The following is a 19,338-nucleotide window of genomic DNA, read 5'->3' as shown; positions in this document are numbered from 1 at the left end:
TCTGAGGGAAACTGCAGGGGCCCGGGTTATTAGCTCTCGCTCACCTAGTCTCTCCCTGAAACTTTGTCGGCCTTCTGGTCACCTGCTCACTTCCAACATATATTTTTTATCTGTGTTTAATCACTTATAAGTTTATGTTATCAACGATTACATCAATTACACAATAACACTTAACATTACAAAATAAATAAATATTTTATATTGTAAATGGTAGACAGAATCATCAGCATTGAGAGCGCAGAGAATGGAGTGCACAATAAAGATACAGAAAAAAAAGAAATCCTCTTTTCTTCAGAATTGCCCTTTATATCCTCCATGCTTCAGCGTTGCTCATTACATCCTCTGTGCTTCAGCATTGCTCTTTAAATCCTACGTGCTTCAGCGTTGCTCTTCATATCCTCCGTGCTTCAGCGTTGCTCTTTATATCCTGCGTTCTTCAGCGTTGCTTTCTATCCTCCATCCTTCAGAGTTTCTCTTTAAATCCTCTGTGCTTCAGCGTTACTCTTTATATCCTCCGTGCTTCAGCATTGCTTTTTATATCCACCGTGCTTCAGCATTGCTCTTTATATCCTCCGTGCTTCAGCATTGCTCTATAAATCCTCCGTGCTTCAGCATTGCTCTTTATATCCTCCGTACTTCAGCATTACTCTTTATATCCTCCGTGCTTCAGCGTTACTCTTTATATCCTGTGTGCTTCAGCGTTACTCTTTATATCCTTCGTGCTTCAGCGTTGCTCTTTATATCCTCCGTGCTTCAGCGTTACTCTTTATATCCTCCGTGCTTCAGCGTTGCTCTTTATATCCTCCGTGCTTCAGCGTTGCTCTTTATATCCTCCATGCTTCAGCGTTGCTCTTTATATCCTCCGTGCTTCAGCGTTGCTCTTTATATCCTCCTTGCTTCAGTGTTGCTCTTTATATCCTCCGTGCTTCAGCGTTGCTCTTTATATCCTCCATGCTTCAGCGTTGCTCTTTATATCCTCCATGTTTCAGCGTTGCTTCCTATCCTCTTTTCTTCAGTGTTGCTCATTTTATATCCTTCGTGCTTCAGTGTTGCTTCCTATCCTCTTTTCTTCAGCATTGCTCTTTATATCCTCCGTACTTCAGCATTACTCTTTATATCCTCCGTGCTTCAGCGTTACTCTTTATATCCTGTGTGCTTCAGCGTTACTCTTTATATCCTTCGTGCTTCAGCGTTGCTCTTTATATCCTCCGTGCTTCAGCGTTACTCTTTATATCCTCCGTGCTTCAGCGTTGCTCTTTATATCCTCCGTGCTTCAGCGTTGCTCTTTATATCCTCCATGATTCAGCGTTGCTCTTTATATCCTCCGTGCTTCAGCGTTGCTCTTTATATCCTCCTTGCTTCAGTGTTGCTCTTTATATCCTCCGTGCTTCAGCGTTGCTCTTTATATCCTCCATGCTTCAGCGTTGCTCTTTATATCCTCCATGTTTCAGCGTTGCTTCCTATCCTCTTTTCTTCAGCGTTGCTCATTTTATATCCTTCGTGCTTCAGTGTTGCTTCCTATCCTCTTTTCTTCAGCATTGCTCTTTATATCCTCTGTGCTTCAGTGTTGCTTTCTATCTTTTCTTCAGCGTTGCTCTTTAAATCCTCCGTGCTTCAGTGTTGCTTTCTATCCTCTTTTCTTCAGCGTTGCTCTTTATATCCTCTGTGCTTCAGTGTTGCTTTCTATCCTCTTTTCTTCAGCATTGCTCTTTAAATCCTCCGTGCTTCAGCATTACTCTTTATATCCTCCGTGCTACAGCATTGCTCTTTATATCCTACGTGCTTCAGTCTTGCTTTCTATCCTTTTTTCTTCAGCATTACTCTTTAAATCCTCCGTGCTTCAGCGTTGCTTTCTATCACCTGCAATGGAGGCAGCTATTCTTTAGCTCCATACTGAAAAACTCTCTCACAGAATGCCTGCTTCACAAAGACACTGGTCATAAATACTATATCACAGTTTGGTAGCGCTGGCTCTTACTGAATTAATATTCCAGAGACTCGTCCTGAATAATAGTTCAGTCCTCGCTTACTTTTCAGGTTAGTGATGAGACATTTTTACAGTGACCTTCATCTGTGGCACAGTATAATGGCATCTAGAAAAATACAGCATTTACCTAATAAAATGGAATAAGCAGCATACCATGCTTTGCATTTTCCATTGCGCCACACTTCAATGCATCCTCCGGCACGTGCCATGTGGTGGCTGATCAGACTGAAAAAGAAATTCTGCCTTACCGCACTTGGAAATGAATATGTTACATTGTGTAAAGCTGTGTCTAGCAATCTGGAGCGATGAAATGAGATTCCCCTACCATAACGTTATGACAAATTCTATCCAACCTACAGATTTTTTTTTGTTTCCCAGTAACAAAAAAAAAATAAATTAGATTTGCTAAAAAGGCAAAGAAGCATTACTACGCATCTGTCAAAATATATGTATGTTTCAGGATGATCACTGACAGGCGCTATGCTCGAATGAACCCCAAGGGTTGTGTCTGCTCCAGTAGGCAAGGAATAAGACAAGGCATCTCTCCCCATAGAAAACTATTACTGCCCGCTGCATATTTTGCAAATGTCCAATTTAGTATGTTATTCTTGTAAAAGAAAAATACATTTACATAATTGTTACATATAATGGGAATGTAAAAAGTACACATGAAATATTATAATTTGGTCAAAGAAAATTACATTTAAGAGACACCAGTAGAAATTCTGAATTTTAATTATAAGACAAAGCTTAATAGGAGTTGCAGAATAAATATAAGGATGGGAAAACATTTTATAGATAGATAGAGGATTGATAGATATGGGATAATCAGAAAAAGGAGATTTAAGCACAGCACAGCAGAAAACTGGGTGCAGAGTCTCATAGGCATATAACAAACCTTATAAGTAGAGTCAAAAAATTCTGAATCAGCACTCCATATGGCAATAATGAGGTGCTCTTTATTGGCCGATGTGGTGACGTTTTGGTTCACTGCCGATGTCATGCTGATTGACAGATGGCTCCCCTCCGTTATGCCGCGGGGAGCTGGCTATCAATCAGCATGACATCATCAGTGACTTCCTGCTGACAGAGCAGAGTGGAAGAGAGGGAGCTGCTCTGTCGATGTGACGTCACAGGAAGCAGGAGAATCGCCATTATATTTAGTCCGTGACCACTTTGAGACAGAAGATATTTTTGCTAAGCAGTACAGGAAAGTTCAGAACTAACTCTATAGAAAAAAAATAACAAAGTCCTGGATAAGTCCTTTAAGAACCAGACAGGCATTTTTTGAAGCAGTGCAATAAACAATGCACATTTATTATAAAATGGACAGAAGGATATTTAAAATAATAAGGGGGAAAGGACATAGACATGTTGGAAACAAAGTGAAGTTGACATTTACTATAACTAATCATGGTATCTCAATCGGTGCAGCTAAAGATGGCCACATAGATTGGATGCATATTAGCCAAAGCCACTAATTTCTATGGGACCAGCTGACCATTGTATGTGTTTGGGAGTCCTCAGAATGTTCCCCACAGGAGATAACAATAGGGCATTTTTATTTTATTAGCCTGACCCTTTTGTTCTTGGAGAGACTTGTCCAAGCAAGATGCGTAACGGAAGACGCGAGATATAGCCGTTGGATAAGGAACCGTTTACCTGTCCACTTAAGGTACCGTCACACTCAGCAACTTTGCAAAGAGATCGACAACGATCCGTGACGTTGCAGCGTCCTGGATAGCGATCTTGTTGTGTTTGACATGCAGCAGCGATCTGGATCCCGCTGTGCCATCGCTGGTCGGAGCTAGAAGTCCAGAACTTTATTTCATCGCCAGGTCGGCGTGTATCGTCATGTTTGACATCAAAAGCAACGACGCCAGCAACGAGCATAGGGGGCGTCGCAGCGTCTCCTTCTAGCCAGTCGGTACACTCCGGCTGTTTGACATGGAGCTAACAACCAGCGAGAGCGAGAAGTGAGTCGCCGTTACGTCACTGGATCGCTCCTGCATCGTTCTGGAGTTGCTGTGTTTGACGTCTCTACAGCGACTTAAACAGCGACGCTCCAGCGATCTAGTTTAGGTCGGCTCGTTGTCTATATCGCCGCAGCGTCGCTGAGTGTGACGGTACCTTAACATGTAGGGCCAGCGTAAAGCTCTGTTCACATCAAGTTTTTGCTTGCCATCAGAGGCAGACAGAAGGCAGTAATGCACGGTACTGTTATTGGCGTCCACCATTGGGTCCCCCATATAAACACTGTATGCAGTGTAGTATATATTATGTTGCCAGATGCTCCAGTAATAAAAAGTATATCTGATATTTCTCTTCCATACTGTAAGAAAGGGTGGGCTGATGCATTCCTCCCTGACGTATACTAGAATGCACTTTTTTTTTTAGAAAAAGTCAGATCAATGGGGCTCTCCTGATGATAGATTTGATGGATGTGCTAAGAATTTTAGGTCCATAGACCAAGTGAAGTGGTAACTCACCACAATAGTGAATTATTATGCACAAAGAAACAGCCCAATAATACAATCAGGTCCGCTACAGCTACACTATTCTTTGTCTATGTTCAAATAGTTCTTTATATGTCTTATATCTCCAAAGTGGATTTTGCGCGAGAATTCAGATCAGATATCCGAGACAGGCCATTCATTCATTGCGTGCGGAACCCACCTTGATTACTGACCTTTCACGTTATCTTTTTCTCCTTACTGATTTTTGATTCAGCCTCTGGGACACCAACATGAATTTTCTTATTGAAATCAATGTGAATTAGCGTGGAATGTGCCAAAATCCAATTTATGTAACATACCCTTAGGGGTCTGGGTTTAGGAAAGCGCTTAGCCTTTTGGGCAGAGTTTGGAAACAAAGAGAGTGGTCACACACGGTTACAGTCACATCCTGCTGACTTCTCCTGTCGGGAGGTAATGTAACATCAGCACTTACTAAACATTACCTCTTATATTCTCTGTTTACAGAACGCTCAGAATAAAAAGCCACTATTCATTTCCTATGCTGCACAAATAGCCGCGTGTATTTCTCACATTAAACTCCTGGGTCCTTCAGCCGTTTAGATAAACCTGCCCATGTTATGGATAGCCGGGGCTGAAATGCCACGTTTGAAAAATGACTCTTCTTTTTATAAATTAATTCAACTGTTTTGAAAGGGAAAAGTTATTCTGCAGATTGGAGCTGGAAAGGTCAGATACGCATAGTAAAGTCCTTAGAAGGGGGATATTTTTTTTGCTTGACTTGAGAACAATACTTAATCATTTGGGTATTCTACTGCAATGGAAAGTCATATTAAAAATGCAACCTTTGTGTCTCCTCTTACACAGGTAAATGGTTGAAGCGGCAATGTTCAGTCAGTGGATTATGTTACATTATTTGGCAGACTCACATGCATTTATTGTAAGATAAACAACTTGATAACTAGTGCTTCAATTAAAGGGGTTGTCCAGGACTTTAAGACTGATGGCCACACCCTTAGGATAGGTCATCAATGTCTGATCGGATGGAGTCCAATACTCGGAGCCCCCATCAATCAGCTTTTCCAATGCCAGCGGAGGCCAAACCTGCTCTGCTCAGTGGTGGCGCTGCAGAACACAGCTCCGTCAACTGTAAAGTGGCTTCAGCTATGCACAGCATATCCGCTATTTGAATCAATAGGTGGCGGATTTCAGTACTTGACCGCGGCCATTATTCTGACAGAGCTGTGCTGTGTTGCTCTGCAACAGAGAAGTTCCAGCCCGCGTCGGCATTGGGAAATACCGATCGGCAGGGATACCGTTGATCTCAAACTGATAACCTATCCTAAGGAGAAACCTTCAATGTTAAAGTCCCGGACAACCCCTTTAATCACAATCCAGTACAATGGATGGTAAGAAAGATACATGAAGAATTACATATGTACAACTTTCAAATAGCTAAAGTCCCCCAAACACATTAAAAAGTTGGACAAAACCAATGATTTTGGCAGAACCAGCTGACCATCTAACGTGCTTTTATGTCTTCGTAAGCTCCCTCTGTAGATGATGTCTGGGTGATGATGTCTGGCACGAAGTAGGAACTCAAAAGTGCGGTCCTTTTGTTGTCTCTTGAAATAAGCTGCCATCAGAGGTGTCCACAAGTGATTTTATCACCTTTTTCTACAAACATGATTGGTCAGTCAAGTCGAATGTTCATGTGTCTGTGGACAAGGTTCAGCCAACTGCTATGTAGAGGTATGGGGCAGGAATATGTGAGCAGCAGTCCACTCATTCACTATAGAAACCCTGCTGAGACAAGCAATATTCTAAGGACTGACGGCTCATTATTAAATTGTCAGAGAAACAATTATAATGGCTTCTCCATATGTCGCTAGGTAATAACGGATTGACCTGATAGATACAGGAACTCATTTTACTTTTCTTAAGCTTACTTTTGGGCATACAGATTAGTCAGGGATGAAGCCCGACTTGGTTCCCTTCCACCATAATATCCCTGTATGCTGATGGGCATAGGTGATGGAGTGCCGTGGATAAACCACCATCCTGCCCTGCCATGGCCAATACCAATTATTAATAAAACTTTATTCATTTTCTCCAGGGGCATCCCTGCACATATCTTGAGAAAGCATAAATGAAACTATCAAAAACAAAAACTTGACCGAGCTCCAGAATCCCTATATGTAATAACTGCTAATTCCAGAGTGTTTCTGCCTTCAGTTTCTGACACAGGAGCGGCTTTTTGCCAGATATAATATTTGCCAACTCTGTCTCTTGGCCAATCTCAAGCTCTTCTCACAGTTCTTTACCGAAAACTAAGGCTATGTGAACAAGTCGTCTTACAAGCCAAGTGCACGTCCATGCCAAAAATGTGAGCCTGAACCTTAGCTTTCTGCTGCAGATCAGCATGTGGGCTAGCCAGATTGCCATTTAATGGAGCTAATCATTGATATTTCCATCTAAAAAAAAAGATATACTTATTTCCATGGTGGATTTTAAAAATTTGAAATTATTAAATACCAATTAGACAAACAATACACAGGGTTATATTAAATAAACCCTGTGTCCATCAGGAGATATATCCACCTTAACGGTCTCATACAACAAAGCGTATATGACCTATAATAAATTGCACAAGTCAGACCTCAAAATACGAAAAATTCCAAAATTTATTAAGAATAATACAAAACAACCATCACAGCAGTGAGGAAATAGGTACCAATAGAGAGGCACCCCAGGCCAGAGGCAAGCTTATTACAACAATAAAATCCACCGCCATATTATCTAGACCTCTTGTGGATCAACAGTCTCTCTCTCCATAGGCGTAGCTGTAATGTACTTCCATAGATATATTGTGACAAATGCGGCATCATAGAGAATACCAATACTATAGTGCTTACATTACCTCTGGTCTGATGGTGCTGCAACCCCTACGCGCATTTCGGCCGCGTGTGCCTTCTTCCGGGGGAGTCAAAAAAATTATTGTAAATATCTTCTATTATATGTAAATAGGATAACTCTTCTGTATTTGAGAAAAGTCCCATGCACCACAAGAAGAACTCCATGTACTCTTGGCTCGACCTTCTATCCAGCCGAAGTAACAGACAATGTCTAAGGATCCAAGGTACCAGAGACAGGCTGAAATTTCATGTTTTATCCATTCCATCAGATTAAAAAAGAAAAATAGTAGCAAAACAATGTAAGATTAAAGATCCAAGTGCTCGGCCCTCCCGAATAAGTTCCAAATGTTAACCAAGAATGATCAAAAATGCTAAAAAAAAAAAACATATGAAAGCCAAAAAGTGGTTTCAATACATTTTTGTTACCTCTTGGTGAACATGATTTGGGACTTCATTGTTTGGGGTGCTGAGTACCGTTTGTGATCTTATAAGCACGGCCTTGAGGCTGGCCAACAGCACTCAATTATATCCGATCCTGGCCAGCTTCAGCGCCACTGTGCTTCTGATGTGAGGAGGCAAAACTTCTTATATAGCAGCATTAGGTCAGTTTGGGACCATAAGGCGACAGAGCCACTGGCCCGACCTGTCCACCGATCAGGAGTGCTGCTCCCAGCGATCAGGATGTCGTGGGGCTGGGGAGTGTGCACTCCTGAAAAAAGATAAAGGGTTTTTTTTTAATAAATCCAGTTAGGCATAAGAAGTCCAATCTTTATGGAAGGAGATTTACTAAGCAAATGGAGCCTGAATTTTGCACCAAAGTATTAGGCACCTTTCACACATCAGTTTTTTGACCATCAGTCACAATCCGTTGAATTTTGAAAAAAACGAATGCCGCCGGATCCTTTTTTTTCTCATAGACTTGTATTAGCGACGGATTGCGACTGATGGCAAAAAACTGATGTGTGAAAGGGGCCTTAGAAGTACATGGCCTCTCTGAGACGATAGTTGTCAGCACTGTTTACATGTACCGGATATAAGGAGAAAGGTAACATAGAAGTAGAAAGAAGGAATATAAACCAGCTCACCCGTGATGCATAAACCAAACCTCGGGAGCACGGACCCCCTGTGTCCAGGCGTATAAAGTCCAAAAAAGAAAAGAATGTCCAGCTTCACCGAGTCCGTAAAAAAGAGTTTTCTTTGTTCACAAACTTTAAACATGGAGGATACAGACTTCAGCACGAACCATATGGGTAAGAATCTCAACGCGTTTCTGGAGACTAAGCTCCCTTAATCATGAGTCTGTATCCTCCATGTTTAACGTTTGTGAATAAAGAAAACTCTTTTTTACGGACTCGGTGAAGCTGGACACTCTTTTCCTTTTTGGACATAGAAGTAGACAGCGTCCAAATGGGTAGGAGTAATAGGGGAAAAAACGTATTTATTATGCCAAATATATCACAGGAAGGAGAAAAGTGCCAACAAGACTAACAATTTGCACTAAAGTAACCCTGCCATGTGCTGCATTAAAACGCAATGAAATTTGACAATTTTTATTAATTGGTAAATCATACACCCCACCACTTTTGATGAACCCCATACACCCCACCACTGTTGATGAACCGCCATATTAGTTTGTGCAAAAAAAAAAAGTTGAATCCGCCCCAATACGAGATCTTGTATTCCAAATGCTTCCAAAAAAAAGTTTTACCTGCATGATTGAGAATTGAAGAAATGCTTTTTCATAGAAGCAGCTTTCATTCTGGATGTGTTTGTTTCCCTATAATTGTTTCACTTATCTGCGGTAATTGCTAAGATTGAAAAAGAATAGCAGAAGCTTTATTTTGCATGAGCGAATTAAGGATGATTTTTGATGCTATTATGTATACTGCTCTTTTCAGAAGCCATGTTAATGAGTTTTGGAGTACAGGCAAGTATATGCACTGTGTCAAGGGAAAACGCCGCTGTTATCATGATGTGGTTGGCTAGCCAGCCATATTCATATTCATATTCTGCTATTTACATTTCATATAAAGCCTCCATAACTCCCATTTATCTGTGCCTGCTTCTTAGGACATAAGCTAAAAAAAGAAATCTCTAACTAGGTGCAGTGCGAAGGTTTGTCAAAGCTGGATCACAAAAAGGCCAATATACAATGCAGACATACTACAGGTCATGACGTTATGTTCTGCATGTAGAAAAAAACAAATCTGTAAACCTGGGGACTTGAGTAGAGATGAGTGGATGGCTTCATGGGACCCCAGTCCACGGCCCAGGTCAGCGCTCTCTAGATGGGGACAGAACACAAATCTCCTTAAACTCCAGGCTCCCATGCTCGACTTATCAATAGACCTCACCTATGTGGAGCATGCAACACACCCTCAAAACACACTGTTTTTAGGGTAGATGAGTGTGCAAGTGTGAGTAACGGAAGTGGCTCATAAAAGGAGAAAGAAGCATGTTTCTCTAATCTGCTGACACGGAGACATAAAATGCTAGACTGCAGTTTGCCAAATTGACATGACTAAGCCAAAATCCTTTTGGAAAAGTGTCTTGTGGACAGAGGAGACCAAGATATCGCTTTATGGTAAAGCACATAGTTCTATTGTTTACTGAAAATGAAATGAGGCCTACAAAGAAAAGTACACAGTACCTACAGTCAAATATGGTGGAGGTTCAAAGTTGTTTTACAGTTGTTTTGCTGCCTCTGGCACTTGGTGCCTTGACTGTGTGCAAGGCATCATAAAATCGGAAGATTATCAAAGGATTTTGGGCTGCAGCGTAGTGCCCAGTGTCAGAAAGCTAGGTTTGCATCCTAGGTCATGGGTCTTCCAGCAGGACAATGACCCCAAACATACCTGAAATGGATGGAAACAAAGTGCTGCAGAGTTCTGAAGTGGCCAGCAATGAGTCCGGATCTAAATCCCATTGAACACCTGTGGAGAGATCTTAAAATTGCTGTTGGGAGAAGGCACCCTTCAATATGAGAGACCTGGAGCAGTTTTCAAAAGAAATAAGGTCAAAAATTCCAGCTGAGAGATGTAAGGAGCTTGTTGGTGGTTATAGGATGCGATTGATTGCAGTTCTATATTCCCAAGGCTGTGCAACCAAATATTAAGCTGAGGGTGCCAACAATTTTGTTTGGCCCATTTGTGTGAAATTATGTTCAATTTTGCCTTTTTCTGTCTTTTTTTGTTGTTGTTCCAATACACACAAAGAAAATACACGTGTATAACAAAACGTGTAATTGTCATAATTGACTGGGAGAAATAATTCATTTTCTGGAACAAGTTCAAGGGTGCCAACACTTTCGGCCATGAGTGTATACATTAGGCTTTCTTTTTCGCACTTCCAGCCTTCAGAGCTATTCAGAAATGGCATCTCTAGTCCCATTTGATAAGTCAGGATCAAGTGTAAGAGTAGTATATTGAGCTTCAATGCATTTGCTTCTTTACAACTTGACCTCACTTTCTGAGATAAAAGCCTATCATGTAAAACTATTTTAAAGGAAAATGTGTACGATCAGAAGCACATAGATCAATAGATTACTCGGTTTGCCACAGAACGCACGCTTACAAGTCTTTATTTCACTATCTTTCATCTCCTGCTTCAAAAAGTAAACAGAATAGAATACTAGGATAGTAAATAAAGAGAATGCTACAAAGTATCGAGACAGATTGTATCCAGTCAACCAGTCATTGGAGGACACGTGATATATACCAAGGTGGGATAATGCTCTCACCACTTGTACTATCCATATAAAATTACAATAATTCACAAAGTTATGATTATTGACATTACTGCGACATGCAAAAACATTCTCATGGCCTCGTATAACAGTTTTCTCCTGGATTATTGAATGGCATCAGGTTTGAATTATCTTTAGTCTGAGACTATCATCACCCAACAATCAACACAAAGATATTAAAAAGGACGGGAATTAAGAATCTCAGAGATCTCAGGGAAAGAGGGCACACAATAAGAAGTTCAATGACCAATGTAAACGCAGACACTTGACGGCGTAATGCTACAGACGCCGTGTGACAGCCCATCTGTGCACAGACGGAAGTAGCATCCGAAACGTCCAAACTGCTCATAGGGGAATGCTACTCTTATATATTACTAATGGAACTGCAACACCAAGAAGGACAATGTGTGGAATTCTGGAAATCACAGGATGGATAGACCTGATGATCTGCACAGAATGAACAAATAAAAACAACATTTTAAAAACATCTTGATTTATTCAATATTAAGCATGATTGACACATGCAGAAATCCTCGCACTTACAGCCTCGGCTGCTACCAGTGAGGTTATTAATGGACACCTGAGGGATATTTTGCCCTGCTGAATGTACTTGGGCAAATCATCAAGATCCGCTGCTGGCAGCTCCCTCTGCTGACTAATGCTGATGCAGATGTGTTCAATGGGAGACAAGTCCGGAGACGCTGCAGTCAATGGTAGCAGGTTCAGGCCACGCCGGCTGCTCACAGTAGTACAAGCAGCATGCGGCCTGAAATTGTCTTATTGAAAAACATCTCTGGGGACACTTCGGAGAAATGGCTGTAAGACACTTAGATTTCTCTGGAATTCCAGGACAAAGCAATCCATACTTGTTACTCATTATCATCTATGATATCCATGGTATTCTCCACATAACAGCGTTATCCGTGATATGGCTCTCTGCCTTCCTTACATGGCATTTTGTATCTCCTCTGCAATATCTAGACTTGTCTCCCATCCAGCACATCTGGGATCTCAATAGTCGGCAGCAGCAGAGGGAGCTGCCAGCAGCGGATCTTGATGATGTGCCCAAGTGCCTCCAGCATAGCAGAACATTCCTTAGATGACCATTAATAACCTCATTGATAGCAGCCAAGGCTAGAAGTGTGGGGATATCTGTATAGCACCTGTCAACAGATGACGATTAAGTATTTCACCCCTTTTCTGTAGCTCAGTTTGTACAAATGACATTGATCGGTCACCAAATACATAGATTGCTTAGGCCTGATGAGGCTGGTTTACTCACTCTGAATATCCATATTAGAATGGCTATTTAAAGGGAATCTGTCAGCATGTTTTGTTATGTACTCTGTGAGCAGCATGATGCACTGATTCCAGTAACGTGTCACTTACTAGGCTGTGTGATGTTTCAATAAAATCAGTGTTATATATTAGGAAATTATCACTAGAGGTCTAGTTGCCTCATAACATGTAACCCTCCTGCTCTGTGTAGCCCCATCCCCACCACTCATTAATAGCTTTCTGCCTATGCAGTGTGCACAGACAGCGTCCAATTAGTGGAGGAGATAGATTATACGGAGCTCAACATTCAGAGAACTGGTAGACCTGCAGCAGATGAAATGGTGATTTGATCAAAGTGACAGCAAGTAGCTCAGTAAGTGACACATCACTGGAATCAGGGTCTCTTTCCCAACATGATGCAGCTCTCAGATTAAACAGCAAAAACTTGCCGGTAGATTCCTTTTAAATACCCTTAAAGTTTCCAAGACTGGCATTAGAGTGAGATAAAGCTGGTCTGATAAAATGCACATTTTAATATCAGGATTATACAGCCATTCTGATGTGCATTTTCAAAGTAAGTACACCAGACTCATCAGGTATTATAGATCCATCTTATATTGTATGCATTTTATTTTATACTATCAAACTGACTTCAACTTTGCTTATTTCCAAATATTCTGTATATATTAATCAACAGCTGGATGTCTTGTATGAATACGGCAAGTGGAGGACAGGCAGTATGAGCTGCAGACACGTGGCTGCTACTAGCCCCTGCACAGGGAGGAGGAATCCTGTTCAGGATGGCTCCATATTCTTCCTGAATTAATAGACCCCTCCATATAATAAGATGTGTGACAGTGGGTTTTCGAGGACAATCCCTTTATGCTGCACTGACATTGTATTCTAGAGCCATGGTAGTACATACTGTACTTCTTCATTAGATACAGTATCCCACCTGTAAAGTTAATGCTCGTGAAGAAACAGCAAAATGCATTTTATGCTACTGACATTGCTAGTGTAGTGGACGGTGCCACAGCGTCACACCAGACCTGAAGAATCACAGGACCGGAGGAGTCACCGGAGTGATCTTATGGTAATGGTGTGCTGGACTCGTACGTTCCTGGCGGGTTGTAATCACGGTGGCTTCAGTCATGCAGCGGATTCAGAGATGACGTTAAGCAGTCACAGCAGGGCTCCTATTCTCTTTATAGCATTAAAGCTGCCGCCAGCTGAAGCCTCGTGGTTCTAGGAAGCTGCATCCTTAGAAAGAGTAAGGCTAAGGCGAATCCTTGCTGAGGAGCCAGTGCAGGCGGCAATGATCCTCACCAGCAGTGCACAAATAGAAAGCGTCAATCAGATGTCAAAGCCCAGCAAACCAAGCGCATCCTACAGAACAAGGTGCCACGCCAAACCCTGCAGAGCCGAGCACGTAACACAGGAGACGGAGTCACCTGAAGACACAGGGTGTCGGCACCACAGGCCATGGCACCAGTGAGGCTTACCGAGCACCAGTGAGGCTTACTGGGCACCAGTGAGGCTTACCGAGCACCAGTGAGGCTTACCGAGCACCAGTGAGGCTTACCTGGCACCAGTGAGCCTTACCTGGCACCAGTGAGCCTTACCGGGCACCAGTGAGCCTTACCGGGCACCAGTGAGCCTTACCGGGCACCAGTGAGGATTACCTGGCACCAGAGAGGCTTACCTAGCACCAGTGAGGCTTACATGGCACCAGTGAAGCTTACCTGGCACCATTACCTAGCACCAGTGAGGCTTACATGGCACCAGTGAAGCTTACCTGGCACCAGTGAGGCTTACCAGGCACCAGTGAGGTTTACCAGGCACCAGTGAGGCTTACCTAGCACCAGTGAAGCTTACCTGGCACCAGTGAGGCTTACCGGGCACCAGTGAGCCTTACCTGGCACCAGTGAGCCTTACCGGGCACCAGTGAGCCTTACCTGGCACCAGTGAGCCTTACCGGGCACCAGTGAGGCTTACCGGGCACCAGTGAGGCTTACCGGGCACCAGTGAGGCTTACCAGGCACCAGTGAGGATTACATGGCACCAGAGAGGCTTATCTAGCACCAGTGAGGCTTACATGGCACCAGTGAAGCTTACCTGGCACCATTACCTAGCACCAGTGAGGCTTACATGGCACCAGTGAAGCTTACCTGGCACCAGTGAGGCTTACCTAGCACCAGTGAAGCTTACCTGGCACTAGTGAGGCTTACCGGGCACCAGTGAGGCTTACCGGGCACCAGTGAGGCTTACCGGGCACCAGTGAGGCTTACCTGGCACCAGTGAGGCTTACCTGGCACCAGTGAGGCTTATCTGGCACTAGTGAGGCTTAACAAGCACCAGTAAGGCTTACGTGGCACCAGTGAGGCTTATGTGGCACCAATGAGCCTATCCTGGCAACAGTGAGCCTAACCTGGCACCAGTGAGGCTAACCTGGCACCAGTGAGGCTTAAATGGCACCAGTGAGGCTTAAATGGCACCAGTGAGGCTTACATGGCACCAGTGAGGCTTACATGGCACCAGTGAGGCTAACCTGGCACCAGTGAGGCTTACCTGGCACCAGTCAGGCTTACATGGCACCAGTGAGGCTTACATGGCGCCAGTGAGGCTAACCTGGCACCAATGAGGCTTACATGGCGCCAGTGAGGCTTACAAAGCACCAGTGAGGCTTACATGGCACCAGTAAGGCTTACATAGCACCAGTGAGGCTTACGTGGCACCAGTGAGGCTTACCTGGCACCAGTGAAGCTTACCTGACACCAGTGAGGCTTACCAGGCACCAGTGAGGCTTACTGGGCACCAGTGAGGCTTACCGGGCACCAGTGAGCCTTACCTGGCACCAGTGAGGCTTATCGGGCACCAGTGAGGCTTACCTGGCACCAGTGAGGCTTACCGGGCACCAGTGATGCTTACCGGGCACCAGTGAGGCTTATCTGGCACCAGTGAGGCTTACCTGGCACCAGTGAGGCTTAAATGGCACCAGTGAGGCTTAAAGGGCACCAGTGAGGCTTAAAGGGCACCAGTGAGGCTTATCTGGCACTAGTGAGGCTTACCAAGCACCAGTAAGGCTTACGTGGCACCAGTGAGGCTTACGTGGCACCAGTGAGCCTTACCTGGCACCAGTCAGGCTTACATGGCACCAGCGAGGCTAACCTGGCACCAATGAGGCTTACATGGTGCCAGTGAGGCTTACAAAGCACCAGTAAGGCTTACATGGCACCAGTAAGGCTTACATGGCACCAGTGAGGCTTACGTGGCACCAGTGAGGCTTACATGGCACCAGTGAAGTTTACCTGGCACCAGTGAGCCTTACCTGGCACCAGTGAAGCTTACATGGCACCAGTGAGGCTTACGTGGCACCAGTGAGGCTTACGTGGCACCAGTGAGGCTTACGTGGCACCAGTGAGGCTTACGTTGTACCAGTGAAGCTTACATGGCACCAGTGAGGCTTACGTGGCACCAGTGAGGCTTACGTTGCACCAGTGAAGCTTACATGGCACCAGTGAGGCTTACCTGGCACCCTGGCCCAGGACCAATGTCTGATGCCTACAAGTGACTGTGCTCTACCTAAATGGTGTTAACAGCAGGGCTCCCGGGCATTGTATGGGGTCTGCTGTACAGGCAGCTGCTGGAGGGGGTCCTACTTATCAAGGCAGTGTCAGGCTGGGCAGCTTGTATGTCTACACTGGCTGTAAGTGACCACTATATAACCAAATATCTGGGCCAAGAAATCCGCCTATATAACAGTACTGAGCATTATCGTATCACAATCCACATAACTGGTGATTACGGGCTGAAACCAAAGAGCGCCAACCATCCACTGAAAGGGGAACTCCACCTTCAGCACAAGGAGCTCCAGATCACTCTGAGCTTCATCCCCAGGACACGTGTAAGGATTGGTGGGGGGACAAGGTCTGGTGACAAGTCCATATAGACCAGTGTCATATCCTTCTGTCACCATCAGTTTACATTGTAAAGTTTGAGCCCTCCTAAAGCGTATCCTGGATACCCTGTGCTAAAAGAGGAGCCCCCTATTAATCCACAGGGGTCAGCACATGTAAATAGGCACTACAGGCCCCTATATACAGGGACGAGCACATCTGCATTGGGTATATACAGTAGACCCCCATACAATGACGGCACAGCACAAGACAAAAGTCCTGCACACCCCAAATACAGGAAGAAGAGGTATGTGCTATACACATAGGGGAGAACACATATATATAGGTCACATATACCCACAGGGTGAGGTCATGTGTATACAGAGATATGTATATATGCACCACCCCCAAATACACCGCTATTAGCACACACCTTCATAGGGTTCATCACATGTCTGTATGTTCTATAGACCTCCATATACAGCACATATATAAACATAGGAAATGAAGTACAAGGCAGCAAGAAAATGCTGTGCCTTCACACACACACACATATATACAGTAGATGCTCACCCTGTATATGGAGGTCTGGAGGAGCGGTATTCATTGGAGATATATGTATAGTTTCTCCATACAAGGGGTGAGCACATACATATATAGCTTATATAGACCTCCGTGTGCAGGGTGACCCCCTGTATATGTATACATCCCATACACTGGTGTCAGCATGTGTCGACTCTATAGACCTCCATATAAATGGTGAGCATATATATTTATAGTTTTATAGCCCTCCGTATACAGGGTGCAGCCCTATATATGTTCACCCCTATACCGTGGTGCCAGCACGTGTCTATAGCCCTCCGTATACAGAGTGGTCCTTATATATGTACACCCCCCACAAACCCTGGTGTGAGCACATGTCTATAGCCCTCCATATAAAGTCAGGGCGGTCCCTATATATGTACACCCCTCATATACCCTGGTGTGAGCACATGTCTATAGCCCTACATATACAGTCAGTGTAGCCCCTATATATGCACACACCCCATACCCTGTGTCAGCATGTCTGTAGCCCTCCATATACAGTCAGGGTGGTCCCTATAAATGTACACCCCCCATATCCTGTGCCAGCTTGTCTATAGCCCTCCATACACAGTCAGGGTGGTCCCTATATATATATATATATATATATATATATATATATATATATATATATTCACCCCCATACCCTGTGCCAGCATGTCTATAGCCCTCCACACACAGTCAGGGTGGTCCCTATATATATATATATATATATATATATATATATATATATATACATATATGTATGTATATATATATATACACCCCCATACCCTGTGCCAGCTTGTCTATAGCCCTCCATACACAGTCAGGGTGGTCCCATCCCCGGTGTCAGTATGTCTATAGCCCTCCATACACAGTCAGGGTGGTCCCTATATATATACATGTACACCCCCCATACCCCGGTGTCAGCTTGTCTATAGCCCTCCACACACAGTCAGGGTGGTCCCTATATATATATATATATATATATATATATATATATATATATATATATACCCCCATGCCCCGGTGTCAGCTGTCTATAGCCCTCCATACACAGTCAGGGTGGTCCCTATACATGTACACCCCCCATACCCCGGTATCAGCTTGTCTACAGCCCTCCATACACAGTCAGGGTGGTCCCATCCCCGGTGCCAGCACGTGTGTGCAGCGCCCCCGGAGCCCACAGAGGCTGCGCCGGTGACAATGGCAGCGGTCCTTACCTCCAGAGCTGTCCTAGCTGCAGGATATGGATGAATGACTGCAGGAGCCAGATGCAGAAGGAGCATGAAGCGGACCTGGTGCCGGCGGCCCGGGCGCTGCTGCTGCCGCCGCTCCCGGCCGGGTTGCTGGGCTTGCTGCTGGCGGTAGACGCCTGTCTCTGCGGGGTGGAGGGTCGCACGTCCGCCTCCCCCGGCGCCGCGGCCGCGGTCTTGGCGTCCACAGGAGAGCACTGGGCGCTGTTCTCGGTGCTGAAGTCGTGCACGAACCACCTGAAGCTGAACACCTGCACGGACAGCGAGCCCAGCACCACGAAGAACAGCGTGAGCCCGAACCACCAGCGCTGGCCCCGCAGGTAGTAGTCCACGGACAGCCAGATGTCGCTGCCCACATCAGCGAAGTACACGGCCACCGCCGCCAGGATCCACAGGCAATCCCACACCGAGTAGCGCTGCTGCTCCCGGGCCAGGCGCAGGCACAGAGCCGGGGACCCTCCGCCTCCCCCGGCGCTGCCGGCCACTCTGCTACAGCAGCACCGGGAGCCGCCGTCCGAGCAGCCGCCATCCCCGGCACCGGAGCCCGGGTGAGAGCCGGAGACCAAGCCCTGCACGGAGCCCGAGTGATCCGAGTTCTGCAGGGGGGTGAAGGCGACGTCGCTCTTCTTCATCTTCAGCATCCCGTCTGACTTCGCCGCCATGATGGGGGAAAGGGGAAAACAAAAAAGAATAAAAAATGCAGCGATGAGACGAGGGGAGAACGGACGAGCAGATCCCTCCTTTATTATGTGACAGCGGCGCTGCCCGGCCCCGACCTCGTCCCTCCTCCTGCCGGCTCCTCCGCCTCCTCCGCCTCACAGAGCAGCGGCGGGGCCGGGCCGAGCAGAGCGCCGCCTGTCTGCGTGAGAGCCAACCTCACCCTGCAGCCGCCCGGCCCGGATGATGGGATGAGGTCATCCCTCTCCTCTCCTTACCTCCCGTCACTGGCAGAGGAGGAGGAGGGGATGCAGCAAGGCGGAGAGGTGAACCGAGGATAGAGGGGCCACAAGCACGGACGCGTCCTGCCGTTACAGAGCAGCGCCCCACATCTGCTGCAGGACACCCCACATCACTGCAGGACACCCCACATCACTGCAGGACACCCCACACCCACTGCAGGATGCCCCACATCACTGCAGGATGCCCCACATCACTGCAGGACACCCCACACCCACTGCAGGATGCCCCACATCACTGCAGGATGCCCCACATCACTGCAGGAC

At 45.4% G+C, this 19,338-nt stretch overlaps 1 protein-coding gene across 1 annotated transcript in view; it reads right to left on the bottom strand.

The window, feature by feature from the left end:
* XKR4 (XK related 4) overlaps window positions 1-18,916 on the bottom strand; it is a 378,869-nt gene extending 359,953 nt beyond the window's left edge. Inside the window, exon 1 of the mRNA XM_077270503.1 lies at window positions 18,083-18,916. Within this exon, the coding sequence (XP_077126618.1) occupies window positions 18,083-18,777 (695 nt within the window). The 5' untranslated portion in view covers window positions 18,778-18,916. The remainder of the gene's footprint in view (window positions 1-18,082) is intronic.
* Between the last annotated feature and the right edge of the window lie 422 nt (window positions 18,917-19,338).

The sequence above is a fragment of the Ranitomeya variabilis genome, chromosome 6 (assembly GCF_051348905.1).
Source record: "Ranitomeya variabilis isolate aRanVar5 chromosome 6, aRanVar5.hap1, whole genome shotgun sequence".
Taxonomy (NCBI): Eukaryota; Metazoa; Chordata; class Amphibia; order Anura; family Dendrobatidae; genus Ranitomeya; species Ranitomeya variabilis.
The sequence above is the reverse complement of the archived record's forward strand: the minus strand, read 5'-3'. Positions and strand labels throughout refer to the sequence as shown.